Source organism: Amblyomma americanum, chromosome 7 (genome assembly GCF_052857255.1).
Source record: "Amblyomma americanum isolate KBUSLIRL-KWMA chromosome 7, ASM5285725v1, whole genome shotgun sequence".
Lineage (NCBI taxonomy): Eukaryota > Metazoa > Arthropoda > Arachnida > Ixodida > Ixodidae > Amblyomma > Amblyomma americanum.
The window spans coordinates 44,317,592-44,331,056 of record NC_135503.1 but is presented as its reverse complement, the minus strand read 5'-3'; the positions used below and the strand labels follow the sequence as shown (position 1 = coordinate 44,331,056).

General features: G+C 54.6%; 1 protein-coding gene across 1 annotated transcript in view; it reads right to left on the bottom strand.

The window, feature by feature from the left end:
• LOC144098985 (plexin-B-like) overlaps nt 1–10,160 on the bottom strand; it is a gene marked incomplete at its 5' end in the record, with an annotated part of 47,570 nt that extends 37,410 nt beyond the window's left edge. Inside the window, 2 exon segments of the mRNA XM_077631974.1 lie at nt 5,048–5,176; nt 9,984–10,160. Of these exon segments, the coding sequence (XP_077488100.1) occupies nt 5,048–5,176; nt 9,984–10,160 (306 nt within the window).
• Between the last annotated feature and the right edge of the window lie 3,305 nt (nt 10,161–13,465).

Below are 13,465 nucleotides of genomic sequence, written 5' to 3'. Positions count from 1 at the left end.
CGCAGCATCCCGCATTTATTTCCATATTATTTATTTGTACATAGTGTATATTACCCCCTACCCCTATCCTTTCTTACCATCGCTCCCCCCTTTCCTTGCCTCTCCCTGTCCTTTTATTCCCGCTAGTCGCAGCTCAGGTGCTTCAGGTTCAGATGGCAGATGCTGCGGCTAGCAACCTCTTTTCCTTCCATTGTTATTTCATTAATAAATAGCCACTAACAACAACAACAACTTGAGCAAGGAACACGGGAAGGAACAGAGTGATACAAGTGTCTCCGATGCAGACGAATATCTAACGGAAATCGAAGGACACTCACTATTATTACCATTAACAGACGTGGTGTGCCTATATATTGATGCGCTGTATAGTCTAGCACAGCAAAAGGCGGCCGCGTACGCACAGAACCGTGCTTCCGCACAGCAGGACCGGCACCACCAGTGCACGCAACTACTACGGATAGGCAGCAAACAGACACAGAAGCGGCAGGAAGGCAGACGAGAGGAGAGGAGAGGGGGGTGGGGGGGGGGGCGCAATCGGACAGCCGGCCGCCTTGGGCGTAGTGCACGGACCACAGCAAGAACGGGCCGCCGGACACGCGCAAGTTTGATAACTCTCGGAAAGAAAAGCTGGGCAGAGCGGCGCCGCTCACACAAACAGCACGACTAGGAGCAGAACAGAGGGGGAGACGGCAAAAAGCAAAAGCCGCTCTCCGAAGCGCCTTAGCGACCCGCTAAGCCCCGAATAGATGACCGTCGGCGCGAGCACGCCAAGGCCACGGTCGTATTTCGAGATGAGCCGACCGTATCTTCCTACGCCGAGGCTGCCCCCTCCGTCTCCGGCGGCGCGGCAGCAGATCGCCGCTCATTATGCCGGCCAGCAGAGGAAGGAGGGATGGATATGAAAGAGGGGCGCTCCCCGCTTTCCTTTCCACACCATCTCTCTCTCTCTGAATCAGCGGGCCGTCGTCTCGGCGATGATGACGCCTTCGGCGACCGCCACTGACGGGGACGAAGAGTGCAGGGGCGAACAGGGCGGTTGCGTTGTTCCTGAGCGCGGTCGAAATTACAGGCCAGCGACCTCCCTACTCGTCCCCCACACTTCACCGACTCGCTCGACCCTCGCCGGCTCCTTTTGTTCGAAATGAGACGAATGTCGCGCCGAGACAGGACGGCACAGACTGAGTGGTGCGATGCCGCTTTCTTCTCGTCTTTCGCCGACTTCCTGTTCATATGCCTCTCGACTTGAGATACCGAGCCCTTCGCTGTCATGCAGCTCGCACCATACCAGAAGCAGAACACGATGAATACGTGGCAAGACCGTATACGCATGCACAGGTCTCTCCACAAGGGGGGCCGAGGACCATGCTAGTGCCTCTTTCAAGACTTCTGGGTAGCAGGGAGAGCGGTATACGGTACAAAATCTGTGCACCCGTGATCAAGCCGGTTGGGGTGGATCGGGGAGGCATTGGCCCCCTTTCCCCCCTCTGCGCACGCCTGTGGGCAAGACGCTCTGACCGCCAGAAATCGACAGCACCGTTGATCAGCCGAAGCAAACAGTCAGCACTGCTAAACGTACGTCGCCAACCGTAGCGATCGCGCAGTCGAGGTCGCGATGTTGTCCTGTGATCACACTCGCCCCCGATAATAATGCCTTCGCAGTATGATCTCTGGATCCGTTGTGGAAGCCATATTTCGATGAAGACGAAATGCAAAAACGCCCATTGACAGAGATTTCGGTGCACGTTAAAGGTCCCCGGGTGGCAAAATTAATCCAGAGCCCTCTACTACACTTCGCCTCATAGCTCAGAGTGTTGATTCGGGACGTATAAATAAATAACTTTATCACTCGATCGATTAGAATCGTATCTGGGCTCTGCACCGGTCACGAACTGCTTGCTGTTCCTTTCTCGCTGTTCAAGCATCACGCTCAACCTTGGATGTACGACACGCTGGCCTTTCCAGCTTGTACCGTCGGGGATCGTTTTTCGGACAACAGGGAGAATATATGCACGACGTGTAGCTTTTCCACAATAAACTAACTGCACTCAGTGCTTTCAAAACAGACGTGTCGCACGCAGACCCCCGAAGACCGATGAAAAGAAGGAATTCAAAACGCAATCCGCCGTCAAAAACTTTAATCTCCTCACTGCGACAGGAACGTAATCGTGTGAGCGCCGTACAAGTAAGACCGGCTTCGCCAGCAGTCAGGGCGCCGAGCAGTCGGGGCTACAACTGAGGGGTGGCAAATCCTCGAGTGCTCGCTTCTCCCACTAAATTCACGAACGAGAGTGCATCTCGTGTGGGAACAACGCCGATCTTATTCGGTCAGCGCCTACTGAAACCCGAAAGTAACGAGCCTCCAAGGCACGATGTAAAAGCTCCTTCGTCCACGAAACCTAGTTTTCCGCCCAACGGCGGGGAGGGGGGTTCAAATCACGCATCGATTCTCTCCGGGCTTTCTCGCCTCGTGTATGCACAGAGAAGACGGGACAAGGGGAAGCATACAAGGGCGCGGAGAGTGGACCAGGCTGCTTTTCCGGAAATGAGCGGCCCGAACGACGACGACGCAGCAAGAGGCAGGTGCACCGGGACGACCGACCGAGCAGAGCGCGGCGAACGGGGCCAAGCCAGCCGCGCATCGACCGCTGCTCTCGCGCAGCCTTCGGTGCCCCGGGCGACGACTAGGCACGCCGTGGCTCGTTGCTGCCGGTCGAGTTGAATGACACGCGGGCGCCACGGAGGAGAACAGCGCCGCCGCGCGGTCCATCTATCACGCGGCCGCCCCCGCCGCAACCACTTGTCACACAGTGCCCCTCGGAAGACACACGGAAACGGGGCCCCCTCGAGCGCCCTAACTGCCCCGCACCGCGAGCACTTCGGCAGGTGCTCGCTGGTGGTGCGTGCTTACGTGCGGGTTGCAAGGCTCCAGGCGCCAGACGGCGCTCGACAAAGCGCTAAGAAAATGAAAAAACGAAGCTTCTCATCACGTCCACGCAGCCCTGCCAACAACTTAAAGACATTCAAAGACGAAAAACAGAAACTGTGCCACGCTACCAATTATCATAAGTGAAACAAGAAGATAAAAAATCGCGCCTCTACTTCTCGCGTCTGTTGACTCAGCACCGCTTCCTACATAAATAAAAAAAATAACGCTAAAATATTTCACACGATCCGACAGAGCATGTCAGCCAGGCGTCCAACGAGGTTTCGCTGCTCTTGCGCTATTCGCGGGCAGCGACGGGCCCACAATGCACGCTTTGGAGCAACATGCGGCAAGGCCGATGAGAGACCGTGCCGCGAAGCCAACGTGACAGGGTGCGGCGCAAGCTACTCCGTCGAGGCGGTCGAGGTCCCTCGGGGCCAACAGGGCCTCTCAAGAGGGCGTCCCGGCGACCCGACGCCGAAATAAAAGCCCACCGTCGCCCTCGTCTCGACTCGAGGAACGAGCGACGTCCACGAGTCTCGTCGAGGCAGACGGCGTGAAAGAAAGCGACAGCTTCCGCCCGCATACGAGAGAAAGTACCACTACACTATACTCTACTCCTCGTGCTCGGCCGACGTCACTGAAACCTATCTCGAGCGGTGCTCTCTGGGACTGACACAAAGCAGCACGAAAAGAACGGGTCGAGTAGTGCCCGTGAAGGAACACGACGTACGGACGACGCTGCGCGCTTTGCCGGATCGGAAGCGGGCTGCCACTTCCGCTGCGATCAGCGAGAGGCTGAAACGCAAACCGACGTCTAGGATAGTTGTGTGCAGCGGAGGGCGCTAGAGCGACATACGCATTCTTCGATTCGGTCGCTAAAGCGAATTATTTCGACAAACTGCGTCGATCTTTACTGTGCGTCGCCGCCGTCGTCTATGACTCAGAGACGCCGCTGTAATTTGGTGAATAATTACAACTAGTGATTAGAGCTAACAGGCGGGCTGCGAACAAAGGAATCGTGCGCGCGACAGGCTGGGACATGCGCGAACCACTCGCGTAATACTGCCCATAACTGCGCAAAGCGAAGTAATCGCTGGGAGGAAGGGGCCCCTGTTGTCGGCATTACTTCTCCTTCCTTTCTTTTTAGTCCCCTACGAAAGAGCGTCGGGCAGAGTGGCACCGTTCGCCTCACGCAAACCTCGAATCAACGCGTACCTCGCGATGCGAGGCTATGGGGAAACTTGAACGAGAGCGCGAGGGAACTGAAGGCGGCCCACCCGCGCTGCAGGAGCTGTTCTGCGCGTTCTTTCTCGCACCCTGCAGTCTCCCTTCTTCGCTTCGGAAGCAGATGCACTCCACAACGCGGTCTGTCAGCCACCTGTATCAGAAGCGGCATCAAGCTCGACACCAGTTCCAAGCGCTAAAAACTACGTTCGAAACTACGGCGTTACGGAAACGCTGAAAAGAAAGCCTTAAGGATGTAGACTCAAGTGACAAAAAAGAAAAAAAAAACCTAATGCAGTAAGAGTTTGTCCCAGTAAGCTGACAACAACAATTCAGCGAAGTCTCGGCCCGGCAGGAGAAGCATCGACTGTCAGCACAAGAACACTTCAAATGCGCGTATAACTACTTAAAAGGCGTCTTTTCGTTTTTTTTTTTTAGAGCAAAAGTACTACTTAACATGGTCCAAACCAAAATCTTGTGTTAAGTCTAGGCCGCAGACAATGGCAGGAAGCTCGGGTAAGTTCGGATATAGTGCCTAGAATATATTGCGCACTAGAGTTCGGAGGAGCGCCGCGCCAGCTGTAGCCAATGGGAGGATGACCTTGAGTGTGACCTTGGCCCCCTCCCGGCCCCTTGCTTTCGCACCTTTCAAGCAAGGGGTGCGGAAGAACCCCCTTGCTTTCGCACGTCTACTCGGTTTAACTACGTTAAAACCGTACCAAACACCAGGTGCAACGCAGTCGCTGACGAGGTTTGAGGTACGATGGCCAGCGAAAGTTGACTGAGGGCAAGAAATTTCAGCCTATGTATTTATTTTCCGCCCCCTCCGTCGCGCAGGCTGAGGTTATGGCACGAAGACTTGACTGCATGCAGGGCTCCTTTGTGGTGTACACTGACCTTGTAAGGCGAGGCCACGTAGAGGAAGTGTCCTGTCTTGTCGACCTCCATGTCGGGCAAGATGGGGTTTCCTTCGTCGATGACCACCTCTTCGAACTGCTCGGCCCGGCCCTGACTCGTTAGGAACATCTGGAAACGAGGAGCAGGAGGAAGAAGGTAAACACTGAGCGTCATCGAGTGCCCACGGGCATATCACATTCGAGAAAGAGAAATAAACACAATTAAAACATACACAGAAAAGAGAGCAACGCATGGTAGTACGAAGGTGTTCGCAGTAGACTATTTTCAAACGCGCACGCAATATGAAGTACTAGCAATATGAAGGACTGTTACCCCTGGCTTAACCCACTGCAAGAATGCATGCGTGCTGTGTCGTGTTTTTTTTTTTTTCAGGCGCTTCGATCACGTCGGGCGTTTCGACCATTCTACCGACGTGCACCAACACCACACAGCACACGGAAGTCTTTTTGCATTTCGCCTCATTCGAAATACGGCCGCCGCGATCTCGGGCTCAGCAGCTCAAACCGCACAGCACGGAGAGACTCAACGGAGGTCGACGAGGAATTCGCCGCCCCGGCGCGATGCGACGGCACCCTCCACGGGGAGGGGTGGCGGCAGCTGCCGCAGTCTATACGACGGCGGCCCGCTGACGATGGCCAGAAACAGGAAAAAGGGGAGGAAACGCCCACTTAGACGCAATCTGGGGCCCGGAGACCCCGCAGGGCTCGAACGCCGAAGACCGTGGAGCGGAAAAGAAGGCGGGGGGGGGGGGGGGGGGGGGGGGGGGCTTCACCGCGTGCGGGAAGGCGCTTATCGGCACCCGCGAATGCAGCCCGAAGGGCCAGGAGACGAACGACAACCGCTACTCGCACATGCAACGAGGCAGGGTCGTCCGGCGTTCAGACGCGGGAGTCTCGAATATACGAACACACACAAGTTTTTGGATCTCATGAAAATACTATGATGTCTCGCCATGAGACAGGAAACGCGGCTTGTTCAATCTTTCAGGCCATGAAAATGCTGCGCTGTTTAGTTCTGTTTGCCAGATCCAAATCCACTCCACTGAATGCCTGATCTGATGCCACCCGCTCAGGTGGATTGCCGCAGCGAATCGCGAGACGCGGTGTCGAAAGAAAGAATGAACTTAATTTATATATGCAACGTTAAAACTTTCCGGGAGGGCTACCTAGTCCGAAAGCTTTATTGGAGCCCGTCCTTTGTAACCGTATAGATGAAAGCATAGGGTCACAATGGATGTAAGCGCAACTCGTGGAGGGGGAGTCACTCTCCCTCTTAAATCCGCCTACGCAAGACGACCGGCCATTGTTCACCGCACCCGTAACCTTAACCCCAGTCAACCCAGACATTTTTCATGAAGGCAGTGACGCCAGCGGTGCTGGAACGTTCACTTCACAACCTGCCAGCGACGCACACGCGGTGCAACGACACTACCTGTTTTTTCCCCTCCCTATACGCCGCGTTTGGCAACGGCTTGATAAACTCAGTACGATCCTCCGCAGTTATAGCGAGCGAAATCGCTGTATCGGTTCGGTCATTTGCATTAAGCTGACATCAGCGTTTTTCACATTTATTACACCCAGTAACAACATTCACAACTTGCCATCTCCGCGCGCGAAAGGGTCACCATACGAGGCGCTACGCGCCGGCCAGATATCCAGCCAGGTCGATCCTAATCGAATGCTTTCACCGGTGCCGTGTCCACGCCCTCTTAGCCACGCCAAACAGCCGGGGACGCATTCTGAGCGAGGCAGGCCGTGTCGTATACAAGCTGCAAACGATTGGGGAGCTCGCGAGGAAAGGGAACAAAGGAGTAGATGAGGGCTCGTCGGAATCAAATAAAAAAAAAGAGGAGCGGGACGGACGGACGAACGGCATCGTTTAATCGACGACAATCCAGCCCGTTTCCCGACAAATCGTTTGGCGGCGAGCCGGAACTCGAAACATTCTGCCCCGTTGCTTCCACCCTCCACCCTACAGCCTCCTTCCCTTCCTTCCCAGTTTCGTCTCTGTCGTACACGTCCGCTTTATGCCCTCCCGTTTTTCCTTGCCTCTCGCCCGCCATTCCTGCTTCCCCCCTCTCAGGGCGCACGCACCTTTGTTCTCTGCTCTCCTCGTTTGGGACCGAGCCATTCTCACCTCAACGGCCACACAATGCGAACCTGGCGTCACCACCGCCGTTCGGACACAAGAGGAAACGGCGCAGGCCGATTAAGGGGAGCGAGGGGAAGTTGGGGGACAAACAAATAGAGACGTATAGCGCGGGCAAGAAAACGGCCAAGGAACAAGCAGAGAGAAGAGGCCGAGGATCGAAACAAGGACAAACCTGTACACGCGAACGGGGGGGAGGGCTCAAACAAGACGACTCGTCGGGCCGTAGGGAAAAAACTTCCCCAAAAACAAAAAGGCACAGACGAGGGCCGGCCTTGCGTGTAGGCGATCAAAACAATGCGGCGTATTGCGGGGCGATTGAAAAGAGCCGCCGAGACAAAGCGGCGGCGACGAGGAAGTGGGGGGAACAATGTGTGTGCGTTTGCCACATTTGGCCGAAAGCGGCCGAAACAAGTGTAGGGAGAGAAAAAGAAACGAAAGGGTGCCCGAAGACGCGTTCGCGCACAAGGGTCGGAGAAGGAAGAAAAGGAAGACGTGAAGGTGATGGCGCCCGAGGAATGGGGAGGGAAAAAGGGGAATAAAGGCTGCTTGCTGCTGCTGAGACGGCCCTTGTTTCGTGCCGCTGTTGTCGCCCCAAGGAAACGATCCTCGCGGGCCATTTCACGAAGGCGGCAGGAGGACGCGTGTCCAAGACACGGCGTGGCCCCGGCTGGCTCGGGCGACGAGCAGGAGGCAAGTACATTCCGCGAGCGCGTTGTCGGATACTAAGAGACAAAAAATTCCGGGGGAAAAAAGAGCAGCAGCAGCACCGAACGAATAGGCGTAATCGGAAAGGATGGGGAGGGAAGACGAGTACCGCGGGGGTTAAACAAAGAGAGAGGAAATAAAGGAACAAGAAAATAAAAGAAAAAAAAACGAAGACAAACTGTGCGCCGGTACGACGGAGAGAGAGGGAGGGGGGAGAAGCGCCCGGAATGGGACGACATCCAATTTGCGCCAGACGAGCGCTTTCCCGGGAAAGGCCCAGCTGTAAGGCACGATCACGGTTTCCCGATTCGAATCAACCCGCAGGGACTCGCCGTTCCTCACCTGCCTCCCGCCGTCCCTTCTGCGTTCTCCCGCCCCTCACCGAACTCGGAAGGTTTCTTTTTTTGTTTGTTGCGAGCAAAATATAGAAGGACGCCTGCAACCCGGCACGAATTGGCGCGGCCACCGCACAGGTGACGGATTGCGCGGACGGCAGTTTCTCTCTCTTTCTCTAGGACTCTCTCGCTCTCCATCTCGCCGCCATCTTTGCTCTATGGCAGGAACTCGGTGCGGGCAAACGATGGGGAACAAGTAAATAAAAAGTGGAACGGGAGAAGGGGGGGAGGCGACTCGGGAAGCCGCTGCAGGCGCCTCGGAATCCGGTCGTCACGGCGCTAACGACCGCCGCGGCCCCCCTTCGACGTTAGTGTGCGTGAAATGATTCTCGTGGACGCAGCGACGACGACGCTCAATTAGTCGACGTCGAAGGAGGGCGAGGAGTCGGCGACGCGATGCGGCCGTAAATCGATGACGCGCGCGGTTCTCATTTCCCGCGTCTAATTTGCCGACGGCATCGACGCGTCTGCGCACGCTGACAGATTTGTCACGACGGAATGCGCTCCTCGCTCGACAGACGAGAGGAGGGACGGGCGAGTGTGCGTGGTGCCAGAGCCCAAGAGGACCGCACTCGACTCCCTGCCGCCGAATCTCGCGCAAGCGTCGGTACCGCCTTGTGACGTAGCGGCGGCGACTAAGCGAAGCTCTCAGCGTTGATTTCATTGATAAGTTCACGTCCAAGTAATCAACAATAAGTCGCAGACAATCGCACCGCTTCGCATACTGTTTAGCACGTGGCGCCACTCCCAGAGTTATCGAACACTTCGTCTCTTACTTACACAAAGCGCGCGAAAAACGAAATCCGTGCGCAGCGAATGACGCGAACGTGGTCAACATCGGACAAAATGAGCAACGATAGAGTGCCCGAATAGAGCGACGCTAAGTTGGTGTAACGTGCACAGGCATTATCGAGCTCCTTACTGGCTGGCAGCCAGCCGCAGCTTCCACTTTCAGAGCGAACTGTGAAGCAATAAGCACATTCCTCGCCTAGGTGTCACAAACTCGCATGGTACGACGTCGTACGTGGTTCTTCCACACTGACGAAGTACTGCGCCTTTCGAGTGCTGCAGTGAAGACGCGGACTCACAATGTCGCTGACTGCTAGATATACGGTAGCGACTACACTAGACACGTACACCAGCACGTCAAGAATAGCAATGCAACACCCTGGACGGCCCGTGGATCGACATCACAGATACTCGAAGGATAGCATAACATATCGCAACCTATGAACAAGCACACAGACAGATCAGATGAATACAGAAGTGGAACGTTCTGGCTGCCCGGTGAACCCACCCCACAGCTAGCTATTCGTGGATACAATTCCGCTTGCCTGACTGAAGACAAGGAGCACGACTTCCTACTGGCGCAGTCGACAGGATTTTACAACGCATCCAAACCTGTGTCCAAGCACAGGCCGATAAGATAAACACGCTGCTTTCCGAAGTGCGCCAGAGGCGTGCTGTTTGCTTGGAGACACTTGACACTACAGAACACCACTGCCGCATTCAGCTGTTTCCTAGCAGCACAGAATCTGAGACGTTAGCTATACCTCCGGTTAATATGAAAACGAAGCCAAGAGAGACGGCGCCGGTTCTGTTGTAACGAGCCACATTGTGCCGCGGAAAGAAGGGAAGAGGAGGATAAAGACGCAACAACATACCTTCTTGAGGCGCCCTCTGTCGGAGCCGAGGAATGCGACGCTGTGCTGCGGCGTGGCAGCAGCCGCGACCGACGTCAGCGTCAGGTTCTCGAACACGGCGCTGGCGGCGCGCGAGATGGGCGAGCTGCCATTCAGCTTCAGCGTCTCGTTGCAGAAGCTCAGCACGTTGCCACTCTGCTGCAGGGGGGGAGGAGAAAGCGAGTCAGTCGACAAGGCACATAACGAAGTGGCTCGTTATATAACGAGCTCTAAACACATGCTCTAGCGAACCGCTTGTTTCTTCGCACAAAAGATGAATGTACAGGTTGAACCATTCTAAGTGGTAAAACTTCATTTGAACTCAACGTATTATACTCTGACTCCTGCGTGAAACTTAAAAAAAAAACAATTAGGGGTACAACTCGGTCAGGTGAAGACAACTCGGGGAATAGTGTGAATGTAAGCTTCTCAACTGCGCGCTGTTGCGTAGTAACGGTTGGTTTTCCGCTCATAAACTGTTCCCTTTTATAATGCTCGCACGTGTTACAAGTTCTCGCAATATTGATATTGCGATAACCTGGTCTCAAAAAGAAGCATCACACGGGATCAACATTATACGCCGTTGCCAGGTGCGCGGACTATTGAATAAGCAGCAAGCACTTACTCCAGTTATCCAGAGATAAAGAGCGGCGAATTTCAAGCGCGCTCCGCATAGCTTGCCACTGACCGGCGGCGCAGTAATGACGTTAAATATGGGGTCACATGATCACCGCTTAATCGGCATATCTATAACGCGCGGCCACCACGCGGCAAAAGGCGCGCGTTCATAACGCTTGATTAAAGGTGATCGCGACGAAAAATGTATACGCATATCAATTCTTTTTTATCTCTTTTTTTTTCGGTCATTTCCTCGCTTCCGCTTCGTGCCAGCGGCCAGTCGGAGCGGGAAAAACAATTAAAAACAAAAGAGCGGCTTCGCACGAACTCACTAATTGAAAAAATAGAAAGAAAAGTGCGTTTAACAAAACGCCGTTTTCCCCGCCCATGCCATTCGTTATGCGATTATACGGGGCCTATACATGACCCGGATTGTCCAGCGCATCCAAAGGCGACGTCATATTGCGAAGCACTTTGAAAAAAAAAGAAGACGGCGAAAAAAAATGTTAAGACAGCAAATAAAGCGGGCTCCGCCAGCGCGTGTACACAACATACGCTGCTGGTGTGTGCGGCGGCCAACTCCGCTCGCAAATATCAATCTCGTTCCTCCCTTCCGTTGCGCAAGCCATGCATGCCAGCGGTGGTGGCGTCCAGCGAAACAGCGCCTCTGGTCGCCACGCTGCAGCGCCACCGTGAATGAAAATTGCCCCGGGTGTCGTCCTCCGAGACCAGCGATTAATTCGCCACTCATCGAAACGAAGGCAGAAGAAGAACGGCGCCGCGGCAGGCAGAGGAGGCGGTTTCGATAAATCATCGAACTGCCACCCCCCCCCCCCCCCCCCCCCCCCCCGCTTCGTCTTCACCCTCCTCCGTATACTTAATGCGCGCAAAGGTAGCCGGCCGTTTTCAGCCTCAGCAGCGCCCTCTGTGTCGGGCGCGGAGACTCTCTAAAGTGAGAGAGAGCAGAGCGAGACAAAAAAGATGACATGAAGGAAACAAAGAAAAAAATGCTCGGGCCACGTTCACAAAGCCTTTCGCATGCAGTGTCGGTTGGCGCAAGATTGACCGGAGCCTTGGCTGTCGCATGAGCTCACACAGAATTCGGCTCCGGAGCGGCAACAAACACAGAGGACACCGCCTACAGGCACATATGAAAGGCCACTTTTCACCACAATGAAGACATTATAATGACGTTGCGGCACATGAACTCTGTACAGTGCTATAGCCTCTCCAGCAGCGAGAACTTTGTATAGACCTCTGTACACTGGCTATAGCCGACTTCGTCGCTGCAACCTATACTCTTTTCTGCCACGCTCTTAACACCGGACGGTCGTTTATATACGGTATTCCTTTCGTTAATCATTTGCCATCGCAAACAGCACCGAGGCAGCGCAGCCCCCGAGAATTTGGTTGGGCTCGGGACATTTCAGCTGCGATGTAAGAGCCCCTAGAAAAGGACAATTTTTCTCTCCAACTGCGAAATTTCTGCGAAACCTGTACAGCTTCCCTCTCTAGCCACGTGGCTGTTCTTCGGTGGATGCTAATAAGTGATTCTGTGTTCTGTGCCAAGTACACAGCCACACCGTGCCAAATTATGCATGCAATCCTCACGACCCGGCCCTGTACCCCGAACACAGTCTGTACGTTGCTCAGCGAAGCAACCAACGCTCGCGCACTCTAGATAACTGGACCTAGTCACGTGCGATTCTCTAAATGCCGAACACCCTGCGAGCAGAGCAACAGACTGGAGTACGCATGTGGAGTCTCTGCTTATAAGAAAAACCGGTGCGTTCCAGGCAACGGCGGAATTCGAACCCGGCACCTCCAGCACACTCGGTGGATAACCTGTGGTGCTGTGTAATGATGTGGGCGTCATTAACGCGAGACTTTCGGTGCCTGCTGAGAAACCTTCGGCAACACGCTCGACGAAACAACCGCATGTAAGGACATACGGCATTCAAACTAAGGCTTTAGCAAAATGACTTCCAAAAGTTCTGACAGGATACACAGTTTGGGGACTGGTACCTGGTACACCTAAGCATTACCGAGCCTCTAGGCCACAGGGTTCGTAGAACACTAAAACGCGACCAAGGTGATTTTTTTTCTTTCTCCACAAGCACACAGCACCCCCCCCCCCCCCTCCCCCCCGTTTCCTCCTCCAGCAGTATGTTGCAAAGAAAGCAAGATCTATCTTAATAAAATAAGACGTCTGCACTGCGGCTCTGCAAATAAAACCCACAAGAATCAAATAACCCTGTAAATAAATAAATAAGAGAATATTAGAGGCAAGACAAAGTGGAAAATTTTGGCGAGCTTGTTTTCCCTCATGCGTACAGCACGACGAAACGCGACGAGGCGCAAGATAAAACAGCGCACTCTCACACACACGTAAGCATACGCGAGGCGTGCTTGTTCGCTCTGCTGAGGTGCCAGGTCAGTTCGCACGGTATATGATGGCATGCACCTGCAAACAGGGACGCCGGACGAAACATCGCAACTAACGACGTCGCGTACACACGTAATTACCCACCAGCGCCGCACCGCGGAAGCAAACAAAGTTTCGAAAACGCCGCAGCAACTGGCCAGTACGCAGCGAGAGAGAATATACACATTCACACGGGGTAACAGACGCCATTGGCTGGCTGCATGCGTATACACCGACGATGATGCCTGCATGTGTGCGCGCTCAGAATTCGCGTCCTCTAACCGTGCTTCGGAAGCGGGCACAGTATAGAGATGAGCCATGCACGACGGACACGGAGCGCAGAGGGCGAAGGGGACGGTTGGTAGACGTGCGGTGGAGAGGGGGGGGGGGGGGGGGAAACGCGCCAAGGCAATGTTGTTGC